Source organism: Astyanax mexicanus, chromosome 23 (genome assembly GCF_023375975.1).
Source record: "Astyanax mexicanus isolate ESR-SI-001 chromosome 23, AstMex3_surface, whole genome shotgun sequence".
In the NCBI taxonomy this organism is placed as follows: domain Eukaryota; kingdom Metazoa; phylum Chordata; class Actinopteri; order Characiformes; family Acestrorhamphidae; genus Astyanax; species Astyanax mexicanus.
Window position 1 is genome coordinate 1,306,848 of NC_064430.1, and position 23,075 is coordinate 1,329,922.

Consider the following 23,075-nt stretch of genomic DNA (forward strand, 5'->3'; position numbering starts at 1 on the left):
TAATTTACTGTTATTTAAAAAAGATTAAATTTACTTCTTATTTTCTTTATCGTGTTGATCCCTGTTTTTATAAATGCTCGGCTACACTGAAAATTAAGAATAGATGAGGAACAAAAGGCCACGCCCATCTACTGTACTTCTGTTTGAGGCGTTCGCGGCATATTATTTTATTATAACACTCGATTTTTATAAAATAAGATAAGATAAGATAGTCCTTTATTAATCCCACAATGGGGAAATTTACCATGTTACAGCTGTGCAGAGTAAAGGACAGAGAAACAGGTCAGGAAAAGGTATAAACAAATAATGATAAATCTATATATACAAAAAACTATTGCAGGAAAATATATAAAGATACTTAAAAAAGTATAGATAGTAAAAGAAAAATATATATACATATATACAGAGATATGATTATGGTAGGGTGGACCAGTATTATTGCGCAAGAGTAACAGTGAAAAAATATCAAATAAATAGTAGATAAAAAAGTGAGAAAAATATTGCACATTAAACATATTGCACAAATGGTGATAAGGGGATCACAGTACTCGTAGTGAGATGGATATTGCACACGGTAAGCATCACAGCTACACTGAGTAGTATGTAGGTTTGTATGAAGTCCTGAGATAGTAAACTAGTGTTTACTTGTGTTTTATTGTCATTTTAAGACCACTAGAACAATAGAATAAAATCATAAAGAATAGAAAAGCATAACAAAGCTGTTATAGTCTTTTTAAAATTGGATGAGAGATTGGAGCACCATTGGATTTTAATGATTTGGATTGGAGTTTTGATTTTACATGTATAATAATGTATATTAATGTTTTTTACTCACAGTTTCTGGGCTGGAATGTTTGCAGGAGATGTGGAAGTTAATCAGCTTCTCACCCACGATGATATAAGCCACCCCATAACCATCATCAGCCACCTGCAGCACAAAACACCACCTTCCATTACCAGATACAGACCTTCAGATAAATCCAGATCAATCCCTCCTGCAGTCTGAGGAACTAATACCGGCTCTGGCTCTTCTTCTGCTCGCTGTAAAACATCATTTCCACGCTGCTCAGGAGAACTGGAACCGGTGATTTGATTTGAACAGAAGTGATTTAGGATTCGGGGGAAGTTGCGTAAGCTCTGGCTTTATTACCACATTAAAAAATACAGTCTCACAGACGCCACTTCCTGCAGCTCTACAGTTCTGTCTGAAACTGAGATTAGACTACGAGAAATGTGTCTTTATTTTCATCCACAACAAAAAAAGAATGACTTTCTGACCACCTTCCTATTTCTACACCAATCATTCACTTTAAAAAAAAAAAAAGGTATTTTTCACATTATAAGGTGCACTGTATTATAAACCACATTTTAAGCGACACTAGTAAGGAACAAAGATATTGCACAGTGATCTATCGTATTTTTTGCACTATCAATCTGCATATAATCTGTATATAATCTGTATATAATCTGTATACATAAACTGTAAATAATCTGTATACAATCTGTATATAATCTGCATATAATCTGTACATAATCTGCATATAAACTGTATATAATCTGTATACAATCTGTATATAATCTGTATATAATCTTCATATAATCTGTATATAATCTGCATATAATCTGTACATAATCTGCATATAAACTGTATATAATCTGTATACAATCTGTATATAATCTGTATATAATCTTCATATAATCTGTATATAATCTGCATATAATCTGTACATAATCTGCATATAAACTGTATATAATCTGTATACAATCTGTATATAATCTGTATATAATCTTCATATAATCTGTATATAATCTGCATATAATCTGTACATAATCTGCATATAAACTGTATATAATCTGCATATAATCTGTACATAATCTGCATATAAACTGTATATAATCTGCATATAATCTGTACATAATCTGCATATAAACTGTATATAATCTGTATACAATCTGTATATAATCTGTATATAATCTTCATATAATCTGTATATAATCTGCATATAATCTGTACATAATCTGCATATAAACTGTATATAATCTGCATATAATCTGTACATAATCTGCATATAAACTGTATATAATCTGCATATAATCTGTACATAATCTGCATATAAACTGTATATAATCTGCATATAATCTGTACATAATCTGCATATAAACTGTATATAATCTGCATATAATCTGTACATAATCTGCATATAAACTGTATATAAACTGTATATAATCTGTACATAATCTGCATATAAACTGTATATAATCTGCATATAAACTGTATATAAACGGCATATGAACTGTATATAATCTGTAAACAATCTACATATAAACTGCATATAATCTGCATAAAATCTGTGGGACTCACCGGACCGAAGCCGCCGCCGGTGGTTGCATGCTCAGGATGCTTCACCAGATCAAACAGTTCCAGCTGCTGAACCGGCGTCTGACTGGTGGACAGCCTCCACGGCTCTGAGAGCACCTGCAGACAAACAGCACAGGTACGACATATCACCACTGTTAGTTAAGTGTTTTTACTACAGCACGTCTGCTAAATATGGCTGATTTGCACAGAAAAAGCATTCATCCCATTGTAAATGACTGAGATGGGAGCAGCTACTCGATTTACACACTGCAGTCGGGCATGGTAGCAATGCAAATCCTGTGATAACGATGCTAGGAGAGGCCAACACTGCGATAGCGATGCTAACACTACAGTAGTGATACTGAGTGAGGCTAGAGGCTGGTATTTTAGTGATGCTAATGCTGTGATAGCAATGCTAATCCCATCAGCTGACCTCAGAGAGGAAAGGTGAGTCCAGGCCCAGGTACTTGGAGACGACGTACAGGCAGAAGAGGTGGCGGTCGATGCCCTGACCCGTCATCGCCAGACGGTAGAGCTGCTGGTGTTTCTCTGCAGCCTGTTTCAGCAGATCCAGCTTCTTCTCCCTCTGTACAAAAACACAGAAATGAAGAGAGCACTTCAGTTTCTGAATCAGTTTCTCTGATTTTGCTATTTATAGGTTTATGTTTGAGTAAAATGAACATTGTTGTTTTATTCTATAAACTACAGACAACATTTCTCCCAAATTCCAAATAAAAATATTCTCATTTAGAGCATTTATTTACAGAAAATGAGAAATGACTGAAATAACAAAAAAGATGCAGAGCTTTCAGACCTCAAATAATGCAAAGAAAACAAGTTCATATTCATACAGTTTTAAGAGTTCAGAAATAATCAATATTTGGTGGAATAATCCTGGTTGGTTTTTAATCACAGTTTTTTTTCATGCATCTTGGCATCATGTTCTCCTCCACCAGTCTTACACACTGCTTTTGGATAACTTTATGCTGCTTTACTCCTGGTGAAAAATTCAAGCAGTTCAGTTTGGTTTAATCTTATATTAATTATAGTATCTTAATCGTATTGTATGCAATAACATCACCAACATTTTTGAATTTGGTGAACGATATTATACCCAAGAAATATATATCATATCACCCACCCCTAATTATCACATCAGGGTTCTACTTTTTTACTGTTTTTATCAAAAGAAAAATTCACTCTGTTCTCATTTCACATTATATATCTACTATAGACATGTTATATCTGTCCAGTATCATTTATTTTACTTTAATCCTGGATATATGGAGATATATGGAGTGCAATATTATTATTATCATGACTGATCATTCGGAATCATTGACTTCTGATACAAATCTGATAAAATTCTTGTATTTTTTTAATATCTCAGTTAGGGGGGTGCAATATTGTAAAATAAAAATGTCATTTTGTTGCAGTAGTGTATTCTTAATTTTTATTTTTATTCAGTGTTTTGTCATATATCGCCAAAAGTAGTTACCATGAAATACTATGAAATATTGTGATATTATTTTTTATATTATTTTAAGGCCATATTGCCCAGCTCCTACTTTCTACAGCATTAAATTAAATAAACCGTGAATCCTGCAAATCAGGAGTGAGATATCTGAGCAGTGAGCAGGTGGATGACAGGTATAATTTAAATGTGCATTATCTCATTGAATAGCTGATGTGTGATGATTAATGACGGGTGATGACGTATCTGAGACTTTAGGCTGGAGACTGCCGGAGTTCAGGCTCAGTGGTTGGAGGTGGTTGGAGGTGAGCGGTGGTGATGGACGCTCTGGCTGAAACTCTGAAGCTGAAATGTTCCAGAATCTTAGCCTTTAGTAACGGTGATCATAGTAACCAGAGAAATACAGCACTGAACACTGGCAGAGCTCCACCACCTCCTTCTCCATCTGCAGCAGAGCTTCTACTCTACTCACTGTAAAAACAGCTCTGATTTTACCAAATTATAAACCTCTGGAATATAATCAAGAGGAAGATGGATGATCACAAACCATTAAACCACCAAACTGAACTGCTTGAATTTTTACACCAGGAGTAAAGCAGCATAAAGTTATCCAAAAGCAGTGTGTAAGACTGGTGGAGGAGAACATGATGCCAAGATGCATGAAAAAAAACTGTGATTAAAAACCACCAGGGTTATTCCACCAAATATTGATTATTTCTGAACTCAATATGAATATGAACTTGCTTCATTTGCGTCTTTTTTGTTATTTAAGTCATTTCTCATTTTCGGTAATTAAATGCTCTAAATGAGAATATTTTTATTTGGAATTTGGGAGAAATGTTGTCTGTAGTTTATAGAATAAAACAACAATGTTCATTTTACTCACACATAAACCTATAAATAGCAAAATCAGAGAAACGGATTCAGAAACTGAAGTGCAAATACTTTCAAATACATTTTAAAAGTTTCTAAGGTTTTCTAAGACTATTTAAGACTTTCAGAATCTATTTAAGACTTTAGGACTTTAAGATTTTTAAAGACTTATATGACTTTTTAAGCTGTTTTAATACGTTATAGGACGCTTTAAGGCGTTTAACGACATTTGAAGATTTTTAAAAGATTTTTTAAGATTTTTAAGACTGTTTGAGACTTTTCTTTTTAAAACTTTCAAGACTTTTCCAGACTTTACACTTTTTTGACTTTGAAAGTATTTGAAAGACTTTGTAAGACTTTTAAATAATTTAAAAGAATTGTTAAGTCTTTTTAAGATTTTAAAGACTTTAAGGACTTTTCTATTCTATTCTATGGTATATTTAAATATTAATCCTTCACTGAACGGAGCAGTTTATAAAGAGAGCATGCAGTTCAGATGAAGCTCACAGCGTTCCTCAGCAGGAGAACATGTGGTGAGGAACAGGGGAAGGTGCTGCGAGTGTCAGAATGTCAGAGTTGAAGCTGTTCTTGTGAATGTCAGCGTGAGCTCGACAAAAGTAGCTCTTTTTAGTTTTTTACTTTTTACAAAAGTTCACGAGGACATTACAGACCTGTTTAAACAGAGTTCTGATCCAAAACAAGAAGAATGTTCTGCTAATTTTCCTGCTTTTGTTAGGCTCTAACTTTTCTGAATGTACTCTCCGGGCCACCATTTTAAAAGGCAAATTTAATGCTTTTTAAGTCCTTTTTTAGACCCCAATAAATATAATTTAAGACTTAAAAATTTAGTAATAATTTCTTTGGTACAAAATAATTTGTTGTATTGGAAATCCTAACCAAAAATAACTAATTTGCTATGTTAACTAGCTCTTTGCTAACATTAGTTCTTTCCCCGGTAGTAGATATCTTGACGCTAACGTTACTATGTTAGCATGTTGGCTAGCATTGTGCTTATGTTAGCTAGCTCTTCGCTAACCTTAGTTCTCTCCCCAGTAACATAGATAACTCGCCGCTAACGCTAATATGTGAGCTAGCTCTCTGCTAACATTAGTTCTTTCCCCGGTAGTAGATATCTTGCCGCTAACGTTACTATGTTAGCACGTTGGCTAGCATTGTGCTTATGTTAGCTAGCTCTCTGCTAACATTAGTTCTCTCCCCAGTAACGTAGATATCTTGCTGCTAACGTTACTATGTTAGCATGTTGGCTAGCTCTGCGCTAATGTTAGCTAGCTCTCTGCTAACCTTAGTTCTTTCCCCAGTAACGTAGCTTGCTAACTCACAGCTAAAAATAGTATGTTCTCTAGCTCGCTGCTAACGTTAGCTAGCTCTCCACTAACCTTAATTCTCTGCCCAGTAAAATAGCTTACTCCCCGCTAACGTTACTATGTTAGTATGTTGGCTAGCTCTGCGCTAACCTTATTTCTCTCCCCGGTAAAGTATCTAACTCGCCACTAATGTTACTATATTAGCATGTTGGCTAGCTCTGCGCTAATGTCAGCTAGCTCTCTGCTAACCTTAGTTCTCTCCCTAGAAATGTTATCTTGCCACTGATGTTAGCTAGCACTCTATTAACCTTAATAGCTAACTCACCGCTAATGTTATTATGTTAACTAACTTGCGTCTAACGTTAGCATGTTACCTAGCTCGCTGCTAACGTTAGCTAGCTCTCTGTTAACCTTGGTTCTCTTTCCTGTAACGTTAGCTTGCTCGTCGCTAAAGTTAGCATGTGCTTTTCCACTGGCATGAAGCTCACAGTCTGAAAATGTAATACCTACAACAAGTTTACAGTAGATTTAAGTCAATTTTAGACCTTAATTACCCAGATTTAATTTAAGAAAGACGTTTTAAGGAGCTGCAGGAATCCTGTAACGAGTGATTAGTAGTATGATCATCTGTGTAATTGATGAACAGGCTGTTATTTATAGCAGTTGAGTACCGTCTCGTTGCTGATCATGGCTCTGACGAAGTTGCAGGTCTCCACAGTGCAGGACCGCACCGTCTCGGTTCTGCCCTCTCTGAACAAACGGGTCATAGACGCCTCATACGTCAAGCAGAACTTCCCTTTGTCCTAAACAATAAACAAAAAATGCTTCAAACAGGGTGATATTTTGAAAACAATTGAATCTCAATATTATTCATTTAAATATATAAAATTTAAAATTTAAAATTCTCAGATTAGATTTTGATTATTTTAGTTATTATTTCACAACTGAGAAAAGACATAATAAATGAAACGCATAAGGAATCATGTTGTGACTTAAAAACAGTGTTAAACAAACTAAAAATTTCTCCTCCTTTATTGGGCTGGTCCTGATGAGAGCCGGTTTCATCATTATTATATTATATATGTTTTTGATGTTTTTTTTGAAGACAGCACTTGAGGATATTTTCAAAGTTCAAAGTGAAATTCTTCTTTTCAGATTGACTGACCCTTATTTTTTCTTAAAGTATTTTTAGGGCTATTCACTGTATACCTGTAACTCTACCTCTACACTACTTTACTTTAACTGATGCTCTCAAACTTTACATTAAGAGACAAGAAATTCAACTAATTAACTCTTCATGAGTTCAGCACAGCTGTTAACTGAAAGCCAGAGCTCTATATTTGATCAGTGGAGCTGAATTAATTTAATAATAATATTAATAATAGAGTTCTGGACCTTGTAGTGCGCGAGCTGCAGGGCGATCTGGATGAAGGCGTCTGGGCTGGTCCTGCACTTTTTGATCAGGCCTTTCCCGAAGTCCTCGAAGGGGATGATGTGAGAGTCGACGTCGTCCGCCAGAGCCTGAGCCACCGCCAGCGAGTTACTGATCATACTCTGACACTGAGAGTAATAATACACACACAGACACCAGAGCGGATCAGAACCTCACCACAACCTCCCCATGCTGCAGTATAATGTGTTTATAACAGGGGGAATGATGGGAAACCGGAGACTCACCTCAGATGGGATGTTCCACTGTAGTCTCTGGGGTCCTGGCAGGTTGCGGTGAGGCTGCCCTTTGCAGTGCCCATCTGCAGTGTAGCTCATCTCGATGTCCATCGCAAGCACTTGCTTTTTTGTGTTAAAAAAAAAAACAAAAAAAACAATGTGATCCCTTTTTTTTTCATAAAAAAATGTTATATTAATATATTGCCCAACAAAATGCTTAGTACGACATTTTCCGCACTATAAGGTGCATTATGCGACACTAGTAAGGAACAGGGGTGTCGCCATGTTTCCCTTCTAATTCAGCTGGTCTCACTGCTGGGTGATGGTGAGGGGCAACTAAGTTAAGTAAAGCTAAGTTAAGTAAACAAAACTGTAAAAATGTAAAATGCAAAATGCCCTTTAAGACCTTTTTTAGACCACAAAAAATATAATTTAAGACCCAAAAATATAGTCATATTTTCTTTGGTAGCAAATAATTTGTTGTATTGGAAATCAAAATTTGCAGCAACTAACTCACCGCTAACGTTACTATGATAGCTAGCTCTCCGCTAACCTGATAACATTGCTAACTCGTCGCTAATGTTATTATGTTAGCTAGCTCGTCGCTAATGTTATTATGTTAGCTAGCTCTCTGTTAACCATAGTTTTCTTTTCTGTAATGTTGCTAGATAATTCACTGCTAACGATAGTATGTTAGCTAGCCCGCCGCTAATGTTAGCTAATGTTTTCTGACTCTGAACTCAAGACTCAACAGACTTCCTAGCATGCATTTTTACTGGAACTCTCTAACACTACTGATCACGACACTGCGGCGCTCCCGCTCTCCGAGCTTCTAATTATTCTCACTTGTTACATTGTGTAAATATACCACCCACTACCTTCCTGTTGCTTCCATTATTTAAAGTAGTTTTCTAGCTCTTCTATGATGCGTTCTCTTGTTTTCTTTTCTCATTGCCTATTGTATTAACTGCCTGTTACGAACCTGTGTTTTATATACTTTAACCTCGCCTTAGCTTACCCTCTAACACCGTGTTTTTTCCGTGTTTGATCCTGGATTGTCAAACTACTCTCTGGTACTTTGTCTCTAGAGACTGAGATTTTGACTCTATTCTTATAGACAAAGTATTGACTCAGTTTCACATTTTTTATTTACTAAAAACGTTAAAAACCATATAAAATTTTGTGTACACTGTTTTTCAGGGTGTAATCATGCACTTATCTACCTCCCAGAGGTGGACTATGATTGGTGCGTCGGCCCAGCTGTGCTCTGCGTTCAGACCCATCGTTCCGTTCTTATAAACGATCAGGTTGAAAGATTTATCGAACCACCTGAAACACAGGATCACACACAGCTCCAGTACAGACAGCTCTCGCCACCTCCCGCGCAGTACCTGCGACTTTCACACCTGTCTCACACCTGTCTCACCTGTCGTAGCACTTCCCGTGCTGCAGGGACTTGCCGTAATTCCTCAGAGACTGCACCGGGTTCTTCAGGTCGTGCCGCTGCTCGGTGTCGTCCAGCGTGACGAAGAACGCCGCCTTCTCCACCGCGTCCAGAGACTGCCTGTTCTTCCCCTGCCGGAGATACGCATCCCGCGCACACGCCCACGGCACCCTGACCAATCAGAACACAGAGAACGAGGAAAAATGCTAATTATTAAATACAACAGTTATTTGCTTGTTCACTCTCTTCTCAACTTAATTCAGATCATTTCAGGTCAGAGATGCTGAAGCACTTCCACTATGATCGTGAGGAGATCGCTGGTTCGAATCCAGGTCATGCAGCTTGCCATCAGCTGCCGGAGCCCCGAGAGAGCACACACAGTTGGTCTTGCTCTCTCTGGGTGGGGAGAGTAGTACAGTGGTGCTCTTCTTTCCCCTATTCATTACTCCTAGGGTGATGAGGATCAGCACAAGGCTGCGTCTGTGAGCTGATGTATCAGAACTGAGTAGCTGCGTTTTCCTTCGAGTGTTAGCGCTGTGATGCTATTCGGCAATGCTGCATCATGTAGCATGTACAATGACTCTTCGACCCACTTGTATATTTAATATTTAGGTGATTTTAAGTGTTGAAAATGTAGCCATGATGCAATAAGTTTAAAAAAGACTGTGACATCCGTGTTTTATTTTTAAGGTTACATTTTAAAGATTTGATACAGTAAAGAACTGAAAATTATTATTTTAAATAAATGTTCTATTTGTTTCAATTGTCATTTCATCTACTCAATTGCATACAGGGGTTGGACAGTGAAACTGAAACACCTGTCATCATTTTAGTGTGGGATTTTAGGTTTCATGGCTAAATTGGAGCAGCCTGGTGATCAATCTTCATTAATTGCACATTGCACCAGTAAGAGCAGAGTGTGAAGGTTCAATTAGCAGGGTAAGAGCACAGTTCTGCTCTAAATATTACAATGCACACAACATTATGGGAGACATACCAGAGTTCAAAAGAGGACAAATTGTTGGTGCACGTCTTGCTGGAGCATCTGTGACCAAGACAGCAAGTCTTTGTGATGCATCAAGAGCCACGGTATCCAGGGTAACGTCAGCATACCACCAAGAAGGACCAACCACATCCAACAGGATTAACTGTGGATCCTGTAAGAGGAAGCTGTCTGAAAGGGATGTTCGGGTGCTAACCCGGATTGTATCCAAAAAAAACATAAAACCACGGCTGATCAAATCACGCAGAATTCAATGTGCACCTCAACTCTCCTGTTTCCACCAGAACTGTCCGTCACCACTATCATTTATTGTGCTCTAAAACCAGGTGTTTCACTTTCATTCTCCAACCCCTGTAATTTAAACAAAATTTATAGATCACTGAGAGATTTGCACTCCTAGAGTTTAGTAGGAAGACTCCGCCCACATAAGTGATAAGTAGTTCAGTCGCTCAGTCACTAAAACTGCAGAGTGAAACCGAAACTAAACGTACAGAATCCAGCGTAACAGCAGGAAGTTACCTGTTTCCTGCAGTGAGGGCGGCGAGCTTCTCCTCTCCAGGTTGGGGTTCGGAGGTGTCGGCGATGATCCTCTGCATCTGCTGCTCGATCTCCCGCGGCAACAGCAGCCGGCCGTCGTAAAACATGCCCACCTTAAAATAGCGCCCCCTGTGGTACACCACTATGTGCCTGCTGTTCGACACGTGCTGTATAGTGTCTGCACTCAGGACCAGAAATAATTAAATAATTACCCTAAAATACTCAAAATACAGTACAAACTCCACTACATTCCTTATTATATGTACATCTCTGGAAAAAAAAAATAAGAGAGCACCTAAAAATGATGAGTTTCTTTGCTTTTATCAAATTAAAAACCTCTGGAATATAATCAAGAGGAAGATGGATGATCACAAGCCATCAAACCACCAAACTGAACTGCTTAAATTTCTGCACCAGGAGTAAAGCAGCATAAAGTTATCCAAAAGCAGTGTGTAAGACTGGTGGAGGAGAACATGATGCCAAGATGCATGAAAACAAAAACTGTGATTAAAAACCATCAGGGTTATTCCAGGATTATTTTTGTTATTTCAGTAATTTCTCATTTTCTGTAAATAAATGCTCTAAATGACAATACACTGTCTATTGTTCAACTGCACTACCTCCATTCTACATTACACACACACTAAGGACTGTATTTTTACATTGTACATTCTATTTTTTTATTTGTTTGTATTTATACGTATTTTTATCTTTATATTTTATATATTTTATTTTGTAACTTTGTGTCTGCTGCTGGATGTCTAGAATTTCCCCTCGGGGATCAATAAAGTATCTATCTATCTATCTATCTATCTATCTATCTATCTATCTATCTATCTATCTATCTATCTATCTATATTTTTATTTGGAATTTGGGAGAAATGTTGTCTGTAGTTTATAGAATAAAACAACAATGTTCATTTTACTCAAACATAAACCTATAAATAGCAAAATCAGAGAAACTGATTCAGAAACTGAAGCGCTCTCTTCATTTTTTACAGAGCTGTATTATACCAATAAACACACAAAGAGAGACATTTATATTATTATAAAAGGGAACAGAATGCAATAATGTAACATATATTACAAATAACAAATAAAAAATGCCAAAAAATAAAAAAAAGTAAATAATTTTCATACATTATAAAGCAGGGCAATTCTGCAACATGCCACGGGAGGGGGGTGATGGGAATGAAATTAGGTGAAGGAATTAGTTTCATGTATTTTGTATTTTCTTTTCTTTTTCCACAGCAAGGCCTGTTATGATATATTGTCCCTGAAATAATTGAGATAAACTATATTAGTAATGTCACTTATATTTTTAGAGTATTTACTCCACTGATATTACCTGTTTTTCTCTGTAAAGCTGCTTTGTGACAACCTTTGTTGTAAAAAGCGTTAAGAAATAAAATTGAATTGAATTAAAGTGATATTAATAATAAAAAAAAAAACATAATAATGTATTTAGTATGTCTAAATATCATAAATAGATAAAACATTACTAAATTATGTTTAGTAAATGTAAATTTTGGCCCATTCACACAGGTGTACGGGTTTTTCTCTGTGTAAACACACAATAATATATATATATATATATATAAATAAATCATAACAATTTAAATAAATACTAATAAATATACACTTACATATATTTAGCTCAAATTTACCATACATGAAACAAATGCCTGACCTTTAACTAAAATGCAGAATTATGAATATATACTGTTATACTGCTTGATCTCCTCTGTTCCAAAATATTCAGTAAAAAGTGTTACATATAAGGGGCATTTACTTGAATTAGAATTTTGAGTTTTATTAAAGTTTTATAGAAGTAATTCTAATCATGTATTTACCTTAGCAGTGCTAGTTTAATCATGCATTTACCTCAGCAGTGCTATTCTAATCATACACTAACCTCAGCAGTGCTGATCTAATCATACACTTACCTCAGCAGTGCTGCTCTTATCATAACTTTACCTCAGTGGGGCTGTTCTAATCATACATTTACCTTAGCAGTGCTATTCTAATTATAAATTTACCTCAGCATTGGTATTATAATTATACATTTACCTCAGCAGTGCTATTCAAATTATACATTTACCTCAGCAGTGCTATTTTAAATCATACATTAACCTCAGTAGTGCTGATCTAATCATACACTAACTTCAGCAGTGTTGTTCTAATCATACATTTACATCAGCAGTGCTATTCTAATCATGCATTTACCTCAGTCAGTCCTTCAGTAAAAAAGTTAGCTCAACAGTGATATTCTAATCATACATTTACCTCAGCAGTGCTATTCTAATTATAAATTTACCTCAGTAGGGCTGTTCTAATCATAAGTTTACCTCAGTCAGTCCTTCAGTAAAAAAGTTAGCTTAGCTAACATTACTATCCTAGTTCTGTACAGCTAGTATACAGTAATTGAGTAAAATAAATCCTGAACACTTTGATTTATTTGATTTCACTGATGTGAGTTGAAAGTAAAAATGAACTTAAACCTGCCGTATGTCGGGGAAACTATACTCTGAGTGCGGGGTTTAGTGGGTAGTGGTGATTGGTGTCTGGGTTCAGTACCTGAGTCTATGCCTGGGATGCGGCTGGAGTTGAACATGCACTCGTATTGAGACGAGCACATGGGGATAGTGTTTTGAAGCAAAAGCTGTAAAAGCAGAGAGGAAGAGGTCAAATAAAAGGAGAGGCGGGGCTTAAAGGGGCAGGTAAGGTCCAATAGGAGGTCCATGTGGGAGGAAGTGAGGTCATTACTGAGGGGCTTAAACAGGAAATAGAGGAGTTCGAGCTGCACAGGATCAATACGGAAGGACAGGGATCCAAAATGGCGGCAACGAAAACAAACAACACCAGAACCAGAACCAAACATATAAATACAGGAAAACTGAACTGATAGACGAGTGTAATGGGAGAACTGGAGGAGGGTGGAAGGTAGTCCTGTAACACCAGTATGCCAATAGGAGAGGGGGAAAAAATTCCAGTCCATATGAGTTGGTAACTAATAGGGATGCACCAAAATACATTAATTTACCTCAGCATTGCTATTCTAATTATATATTTCCCTCACCAGTGTTATTCCAATTATGAATTTACCTTGGCATTGTTATTCTAATTATATATTTACCTCAGCAGTACTATTTTAATCATGAATTTATGTCAGCCGTCCTATTCTAATCTTATATTTACCTCAGTTACCTACTGCTATTTTAATCATATATATTTACCTCAGTAGTGCTGTGTTAATCATGAATGTACCTTAGTTTGTTTCTTTCAGCTGGAATACAGCCAAGCTGTGAAAAGGTAATAAAGTAATTTATCATCATTTAAAGTTAGTTATTCATTTTTATTCATTATTAATTTATGTAGAGACTAAAATATAAAAATGAACTTAAACCTGCTGTTTGATGGAATATAAGGAGGTTATTTTTGCACTGTGTTCAGTATAAAAGCTGCTTACAATTGTAAAACTTCAAATAACAGGATGAAATTTGAACGGTTTGGACTTTAGACGAAAATAAATGTAAGAGAAACATCAGTTTGCATATTTGATAACTCTAGATGCTACAGTTAAAAATGTATCTATTGTAATATCTATTTTAAAAAGTAAAAAGAATCGAAATTGCTCATAATTTTTCTTATAATACCACCAAGTCCTGAAGAAAGTCCATTTTTTCTTTTTTCTGGTTGCTAAATAACCGGTGCATCCCTAGTAACTAGGGGTGTAACGATACAGAAAATTCACGGTTTGGTACGTAAAATACAAGAGAGAGAGAGAGAGAGAGAGAGAGAGAGAGAGAGGGTGAGAGAGAGCGAGAGAGGGAGGAAGAGAGAGAGAGAGGGTGAGAGAGAGAGAGAGAGGGTGAGAGAGGGAGGAAGAGAGAGAGAGAGGGTGAGAGAGAGAGAGAGAGGGTGAGAGAGAGGGTGAGAGAGAGCGAGAGAGGGAGGAAGAGAGAGAGAGAGGGTGAGAGAGAGAGAGAGAGGGTGAGAGAGGGAGGAAGAGAGAGAGAGAGGGTGAGAGAGAGAGAGAGAGGGTGAGAGAGAGGGTGAGAGAGAGCGAGAGAGGGAGGAAGAGAGAGAGAGAGGGTGAGAGAGAGAGAGAGAGGGTGAGAGAGGGAGGAAGAGAGAGGGAGGAAGAGAGAGAGAGAGGGTGAGAGAGAGAGGGTGAGAGAGAGAGGGTGAGAGAGAGGGAGAGAGAGAGTGAGAGAGAGGGTGAGAGAGGGTGAGAGAGGGAGGAAGAGAGAGAGAGAGAGGGTGAGAGAGAGAGAGAGAGAGAGAGAGAGAGAGAAAGAGAGAGCCTGAGACACAGTGCAAGTGAGGGAGAAAGAGAGGGCGAGAGAGAGAGGGAGAGAGAGAGGGCGAGAGAGAGAGAGAGAGTGAGAGGGGGCGAGAGAGAGAGAGAAAGAGAGAGAGAGAGAGGGAAATAGGGAGGGCAAGAGAGAGAATGAGAGAGAGGGAGAGTGAAACAAAGAGAGAGAGAGCCTGAGACACAGTGTGAGTGAGAGAGAGAGAGAGAGAGAGTACGAGCGCCTAACCCTGCGTTCACACTAGAAAGCAACAGGCAACCATTAATTTCCTATGGCAGGGCGTGCAGCACTCCGGTAAACATTAGTTCTGGATTGCGTTCATTGGTTCCACAAGTCTCCTACATCCTGTACGGTGTTTTCTGCGTGAGATTACTTGAACCGAATCATGAACCCCATACCCTGATGGTTCGCAAAGAATAATCGTACCGTTACACCTCTAGTACTAACCAATCAGACAGTCTGGTAGTACAGGACTAGTGCAGGGGATCTGCGGTTAATCTCCGGCCGGCTGGTTTTACCGCTCTCCAGGCCGGGGATACGGCTGGTGTTGAACAGCCGCTCCCACTGGGCGGAGCAAACCGGTACGGTGTTAGCTATAGCATAGAGCTGCACCGCCGCAAAATACAACATCAGGAAGCATGAAACAAAAACATAATAAAATATAATAATAAAAGTTATAATAAGATAAAACACACAAAAATACTCATCAATTCCACAAACCTGAAACATCGAACCAGAAGATTTAACTTTTAAATAATATATATCCAAGTGGTATTTATATAGGATAAGGATTAATAACTGCAATAAATATATATAAATATATATACTGTATATACAGCTCTGATTTAAAAAAAAATAAGATTTCACTTAAAAATGACGAGTTTCTTTAATCTTACCAAATGTAAAACCTCTGGAATATAATCAAGAGGAAGATGGATGATCACAAACCATCAAACCAACAAACTGAACTGCTTGAATTTTTACACCAGGAGTAAAGCAGCATAAAGTTATCCAAAAGCAGTGTGTAAGACTGGTGGAGGAGAACATGATGCTAAGATGCATGAAAAAAAACTGTGATTAAAAAACAACCAGGATTATTCCACCAAATATTGATTTCTGAACTCTTAAAACTTTATAAATATGAACTTAAATTAACTTAAATATTTAACAAAATCAGAGAAACTGATTCAGAAACTGACGTGATCTCTTCATTTTTTTACAGAGCTGTACATATATATATTTTTTTTTAATTTAACAAATACATTTTAAATGTAATGGCTATATTTGTTTTCTTATTTCTTAATTTGAACAGTGATAATATGTGACAAATTGTTTAGGACACACCTTAAATTCAGTGTTTTTTTCATTATTGTAATAATACTTTCTGCATTGTAGAGTTATCAAACTATAAAAAAAACATATGTATACAAATAAAATAAAATTGAATTCAGTAAACAAAAAAAGTGTTAAACAAACCAAACAAATATGTTTTATATTTTACATTCTTCAAACTATCTCCTCTTGTTTAGATGATCAGTTTTGAACATCTCTGCTGGATTTTCTCAGTCAGTTTTATGAGGTAGAGTCTCCTGGAATTCAGGCTTTCAGTTAACAGCTGTGCTGAACTCATCAAGAGTTAATTACTTGAATTTCTTGTCTCTTAATAAAGTGTTTGAGAGCATCAGTTAAAGTAAAGTAGTGAAGAGGTAGAGTTACAGGTATACAGTGAATAGTGAATATTTCAGTAATGTTCTAATCCAGATTTTTAGACCATCAAAAATGTTATAATGATGGAACTGGCTCTCATCAGGCATTCTCTGTTGTACAGGATAAGTTTATCAGAGTTACCAGCCTCAGAAACTACAAGTTAAGATTGTATTTAGGTTTGTTTAACACTGTTTTTAAGTTACTACATGATTCATTATGTGTTCCTTTATAATCTGATAGATCACTTTACTATTCATTTACTATGTAGGATTTTTTAACTGGTATTTTAAGGTGGAATTGTATTCTAACCGGTTTTAGCTGGGCTCGGTCCAGTTTCCTCCTGTACAGCATGATGGAGTGGATGGCGTTTCCAGCTCTCGCTGATTGGATATGAGTGGGGAACAGGTACAGGAAGTCCTGCAGGAAGACAGGAAGCAGAAGATAAAAGATAAAATAATACATGCATTGTGTTATATAATGTGTTTTAGAAGAATTATTACTAAGCGATTGTTGGTATATAACTTACCGTTGCATAATAGTTGCTATTGACCATGATTGGACCTCGACCTCGAAGGTAGATATACTCCTCCCACCAATCACTCACCTGAAAAAAAAATGAACAAATGAAAAAAATGAGTTAAAATGAGATAAAACATTAGTTTTGGGGATGCATTAAATATTTACTCAATAAAAACTCAACTAAAAATAAGTGTCTGACCACACTCTCACTTTCAACAGTGCCAACACACAAACGGCAGGTTTAAGTTCATTTTTACTCTACTTTATTTTACACACAGTAAATTAAACACAAAAAAGTGTAAAAAGCATCATTTATAACACTATCAGTATTAGTTTACTACGTTAACAACTTCTTTACAAACTTAAATCATCTTTAAAAAGGCACTTTCAGTGTTCAACTAAATGAAAAAAGTGAAAAGACTAATTATTTTCAGGTCATATTGTAGTGTTTCCACAGTGCCCACATGCAAACGGTAGAAAAGTTTAAAGAATTATAATTTTACAGCTCCTTTTTTGGGCAGTAAGTGCTTTTTATGCTTCATTAAATCACCATCAAATTCCTCCTCATGAAGTCTAGTATTATTAATGGTTCTGATCATTTTAAGCAGTTGCTTTGATGATAAATCAGAGCATAATGAAATTATGTTTCTTTGCACGTGTGTTTTTAAGGGCAAACACATTTCTGACGAAAGTGGATCAATAAATACGCTTAAATCGTAGTTGTAGTAGAAAAAAATTGTCCGATAATGGCAATAAAAAGCACTTTTGTTGTTCAGCCAACAAAAAAAAGTGAAAAGACTGATTATATTTTAGTCATGCTGCAGTGTTTCCACAGTGACGTCATGCAAACGGCAGGTTTAAGTTCATTTTTACTCTACTCACAGTAAAAATGATACGTTTAAATTTAAGTCTAAGTAAAACTAACATAGCACTGGATTTAGGGGTTTTTTTAGACTTAATTTTGACTAGCTGTTTATGAACTTTTTTTAATGTTATTAACAAGCTTTTCCAAGCCAACTTTAAGTTTGTTATCAGACTTTTCTAGCTTTAAATTGTAGTTTTATGATTGCATTTTCTATTAAAAGCAAGATACAAATATAATTAGCATTTTTTTTTTAATTCTGTGGTGAAAAAATGTAAAAATGATTGAAAACCTTAAGCCAAAATGTTTAATTTTCATCTTGTTTCAGCCGATAATCCACAAAAAAACGTACATAATTGGTGGCCCACAGGGATTTCAGCGTCAGGTACCACTGCAGTTTGGGTCCGAGGTTCTTCTGAAAGTCTAAAGCCAGTTCCTGCATGCGCTTGTACTCCTCATCATCCAGAAGGGGGCGCACTGACTCCAGATACTGCAGGAACAGGGTTTATAGTGTTATTTATTTATATTTAGAGTAGAACTGAAGTTCTAGAACAGCTCCAGCATCTGAATAAAACCGGGGGTGTTTATCTCACAGGCTTTTGTTAGAGAAGTTCATGAATACAGTCCCAACAGCGTGCAGTTCATTCAGTACACACACACACACTCTCCACACACACACACACAAGCTGTACCTCATACTTAACCAGATACACACCAAGCTACCTCTGAAAACACAAAAAACACAATCAAATTTTATCTTTAATAATATACAGTACCAGTCTAAAGATTTTACACACTTTCTCATTCCGTGTGTTTCCTCTTTATATCTTTATTTAATCTATTTTCTACATTGTAGAATAATATTTAAGACGTGAAAACAATTAAGGGACACATTATTGGTGCACATTATTGGTGCGTTTAGGTTTTTATGCCTGTGTGAAACCAAACCAAACAGAGGGAGAAACTAAAGCTCCAAATAAACAAACTCATCAACTGATCCGGATCATAGAAACCCGAAAAGTTCTGAAAATGAATTTACGGAAATTGTACAGAAACTGTACCAGTTTGTTACAGCACCAGGTGGTTGCTATGTACAGGTGCTGGTCAACGAATTAGAATAATTTGAAATAGTGCAATCATGAAATTCTTTGAATGCATTTTTTGTGCAGAAAGCAAATCAGGTGTTCACCGCACCTGTCCTACTCGTTAGACTAATCACAGAACTCGTTACCTGGAAAAAAATTTGCTTAGCTGAGCTTTCCAAAAGGCCCATTTAGGCCATTTAACTGTGACACTGTTGTTTTATTGAATTAGAATAATGGAGAAACCGTTTCATTGAATTAGAATAATTTTTTATTATAATTACAATCATCACTTTCTCAGTATTTTGTGGCTGCCCCCTTGGCTTGTATGACTGCCTGAAGTCTCCGCGGCATCGATTTGACCAGCTTGTCGCAAGTTTCCGCACTCACAGCTTCCCAGGCAGTGGCGATGTTCTGCTTCAGTTGGTCCAGCGTAGTAGGCTTTCTGTCGCGAATTTTCCGCTTGACGATGGCCCAAAGGTTTTCAATGACATTGAGGTCAGGCGAGTTGGCCGGCCATGCCAAAACTTCAAGCTGTTTTTTAGTGAACCAATCTTTGGTCGACTTTGCCGCATGAGCCGGTGCAAGATCCTGTTGAAATATGAAGTCTTCTTCGCCGAACTGTTCCTCAACAGTCTGAATCAGGAACGTTTCCAGAACATCTTGATATACGGCAGCATTGACCGTCTTCTTGAGGAAGCAGAGTTTCCCTACACCTCGAGCGGACATGCATCCCCAGACCATAACGCTCTGGGGAAACTTGACGGATCTTTTCACGCACTCGTGGTTGTAGGTTTCGCCACCACGACGCCAGACACGAGGACCTTGGTCACCGAAGGAGATGCAGAAGCGTGATTCGTCACTGAAGACCACTTTCTGCCAGTCTTCAGCAGTCCACTCGCGTGTTCTTTGGCCCACTTCAGCCGTTTCTCCATTTGTTTCTTGTTCAGCATCGGTTTTACTGCTGGAACGCGAGATTTGAAGCCGAGTTCGCGCAGACGACGGTAAGTGGTTGATCTGGAGACGTCAGCGCCGGTCTGCTTGTTCCACAAGTCGGTGAGCTCGGAAGTGGACTTGAACCGGTTGCTGACTGTGATCTTTCTCAGCTGCTTGTTGTCGCGAGCAGAAGTTTTTCGGACGCCGGAACAGTTGGTGCGCTTGCTGCAGTTTTTCTTGAGAGCTTTGCAGACGGAAGACTGGCTGATGCCGAGCTGCTCAGCAATTTTAGTTTGGGTCAAGCCTTGTTGGCGAAGGGCTTGAATTTGAGCCACTATTCCGGTTGAGAGGTCGCGCTGCTTACCCATGATTGATTTTACAACTTAGAAATTCTACTCAACCCTGACTTTATACTGCACAGTGAACACTCTTCACAGAAAACAAAAATTCCAGCATTTATTCTAATTCAATGAAACGGTTTCTCCATTATTCTAATTCAATAAAACAACAGTGTCACAGTTAAATGGCCTAAATGGGCCTTTTGGAAAGCTCAGCTTTTTTCCAGGTAACGAGTTCTGTGATTAGTCTAACGAGTAGGACAGGTGCGGTGAACACCTGATTTGCTTTCTGCACAAAAAATGCATTCAAAGAATTTCATGATTGCACTATTTCAAATTACCGGTATTCTAATTTGTTGACCAGCACCTGTATGTAGTTGCTGTGGTGTTGCTAGGTGGTTGCTGTGGGGAGGGCTCTGAAATGTCCTAAAAAACCTTAAAATCCTCCGTTGTACGGAAACTGTACCAGTTTGTTACAGCACCAGGTGGTTGCTGTGGTGTTGCTATGTATGTAGTTGCTGTGGTGTTGCTAGGTGGTTGCTGTGGCCAGGGCTTTCTAGGGGAAATCCCCCTCCGCCCCAAAAGTGACCCTCAAAATGATTAAAAATGTCCGTTTTACAAAAAACATACCATGTATCGCTCCAAAAAGCACAAGCAACATAATTTAGTATAGTTAGGTGGTTGCTGTGGTGTTGTAGGTGTTTTACTGTGGCGTTATCATAAAAAGAAATAATAGAAAATACACTGAACGAAAGAGAGATGAGGTGTCTATACTTTTCACTGGTACTGTAACTAAATCAGTAATATTAATTGCATGATTACTGATTCAGCTGATTCAATAAATCAGCTGTTTTTCTTTATGAAGCTAAAAGATAAAATATTGGTTAAAAGCTGTTTTTACTCGTCTCATGGTGTTCTTCACTGAGGGCAGAGGCAGGGATGGAAGCGAGGTCTGGAAGCTGTACAGGGTCGGAGTTTGAATCCCAGAGAAAATCTTCACAAGCACCTAAAAACACAGAATTTACAGGATTATCTGTTTTTAAACACAGACTCTGACAGCAGGCTCTACTACATATAATATATGATGATTTTAGGGATTTTTCTATTTGTTTTCAGGTTATTGCTTTTTGTGTCATCAACTACAAAACTACAATTACACAGACCATAACTAGTGCAATGTGCAATGATTATATTGGTATCAGTCGACAATATATATATATATATATATATATATATATATATATATATATATATATATATATACTGTGTGCTTCTATGCTTGAAAAGGACCAAATGACAGGGGCCACACTACTTTCAGGCTTCCTATATTTTCGACTAATTCAACATTTTCATGACTTTTTATTACGTTTTAAAAAACTTCGCAGTAAATTTTAAGGACCACACAATCTTTAAAACATCAGTACAGATATGCCAAAAAACATAAAACTAAAAATCCATGTTAAAACTGGTTATAATATGCCTATATCTTACCTAAAATTAATTTTAAACACTCTCAAATGTCACGTTTTACTAGCCCAATAACATTTCTGCATGTGTGAAATATATTTCTGAAACTTTGCGCTGAATAGGAACCCTCATACACAGCTAGTTAATGCGATTTGATTTAACCGAAGTTATTGCCGAAGTTATTTTTAAAACCAAAACAGTGAATAAACACATTTCCATGACTTTTCCAAAACTTTCTGGTTTTTTTTTGTTTTGTTTTTTTAATGTATCCAGGCCTGGAAATGGCTATTTTCACTGACTTTTTTTTTTCAGTTTTTTCATGACCGTACGAATCCTGCACTTTAAAATTTACTGATTAAATCTAATTGTTATTTATTTTGTTTTATTTTCAATAGATCTATTACTTAAATTAACCTGTGAACAGTCTATATCAGAAACATTTCTCTAAATAAAAGTGAAAACTAATTTATCAGGAGAAACCTTCTCTTTTATTGTTTGTATTCAGCTGGTTGGAAGCTAAAATATAAAGTATTTAAACGTTCAATATGTTTATAAATTATATAAACAGTGTACAGTCTCCCTGTAAGCTATAAAGAAGCTATATATGTATAAATGTATAATATCAGATATCAGTAATGGTGCAGAATTTCCACATCGGTGCTTTTTACTGCAGTAAAAAAAAAAAAATTAAAAAAAGCACTGCAGTTATTAAAATCTATTTCTATATACTGATCAAAAACCCAGGGCAAGTGAATCTGATGTTTTTCACTGTTTTATCAGATCTTATTTTTAATAAAAAGCAATTTTAGTTGTTAGTTTTAATATAAAAGTAATTTATGTTACTGCACTGGCTGCACTAATCACCTTTCGTTTATAAAACTCTGTTAGTTTATTTGAATTAGTGTCTTTTATGTGGATATAATCTGTTTAAGTGACTTTTATTTTGACATGGTCTCTCTGTCTGTATTAATGGCTGATCTGTACTCACCAGCCAGGCGCGGGTTTTCCAGGATATGCGTCCGTGGCGCTCGGTCATCCAGCCGTGCCAGGACAGCAGGCTCCTCAGGACGCTCCTCATGGTGAAGATGATGGCCACCCAGAGCCCGGTGCCCACGATGATGCCCCCCACTGTCCTCTGAGTGTCCAGAGACATGTACCTACTGCA

General features: G+C 36.9%; 1 protein-coding gene across 3 annotated transcripts in view; it reads right to left on the bottom strand.

The window, feature by feature from the left end:
• The window catches only part of cpt1aa (carnitine palmitoyltransferase 1Aa (liver)), a 32,200-nt gene that overhangs the window by 4,835 nt on the left and 4,290 nt on the right, over positions 1 to 23,075 (bottom strand). For 2 of the 3 annotated variants that reach the window (XR_007429063.1, XM_022665225.2), the window contains exons 4-18: positions 22,899 to 23,070; positions 21,345 to 21,449; positions 18,440 to 18,577; positions 17,233 to 17,310; positions 17,016 to 17,123; positions 15,518 to 15,605; positions 10,666 to 10,861; positions 9,126 to 9,314; positions 8,923 to 9,028; positions 7,709 to 7,822; positions 7,427 to 7,591; positions 6,703 to 6,834; positions 2,793 to 2,945; positions 2,363 to 2,476; positions 836 to 928 (exon numbers count right to left, since the gene is read on the bottom strand). Coding sequence is in view for 2 of the 3 variants with exons in the window: in XM_022665225.2 (XP_022520946.2) it covers positions 836 to 928; positions 2,363 to 2,476; positions 2,793 to 2,945; positions 6,703 to 6,834; positions 7,427 to 7,591; positions 7,709 to 7,822; positions 8,923 to 9,028; positions 9,126 to 9,314; positions 10,666 to 10,861; positions 15,518 to 15,605; positions 17,016 to 17,123; positions 17,233 to 17,310; positions 18,440 to 18,577; positions 21,345 to 21,449; positions 22,899 to 23,070 (1,951 nt within the window). In the remaining variant the exon portion in view is untranslated. Of the gene's footprint in view, positions 1 to 835; positions 929 to 2,362; positions 2,477 to 2,792; positions 2,946 to 6,702; positions 6,835 to 7,426; positions 7,592 to 7,708; positions 7,823 to 8,922; positions 9,029 to 9,125; positions 9,315 to 10,665; positions 10,862 to 13,260; positions 13,346 to 15,517; positions 15,606 to 17,015; positions 17,124 to 17,232; positions 17,311 to 18,439; positions 18,578 to 21,344; positions 21,450 to 22,898; positions 23,071 to 23,075 lie in introns of all 3 variants that reach the window. The other variant, XM_022665226.2, reaches the window with a different exon arrangement.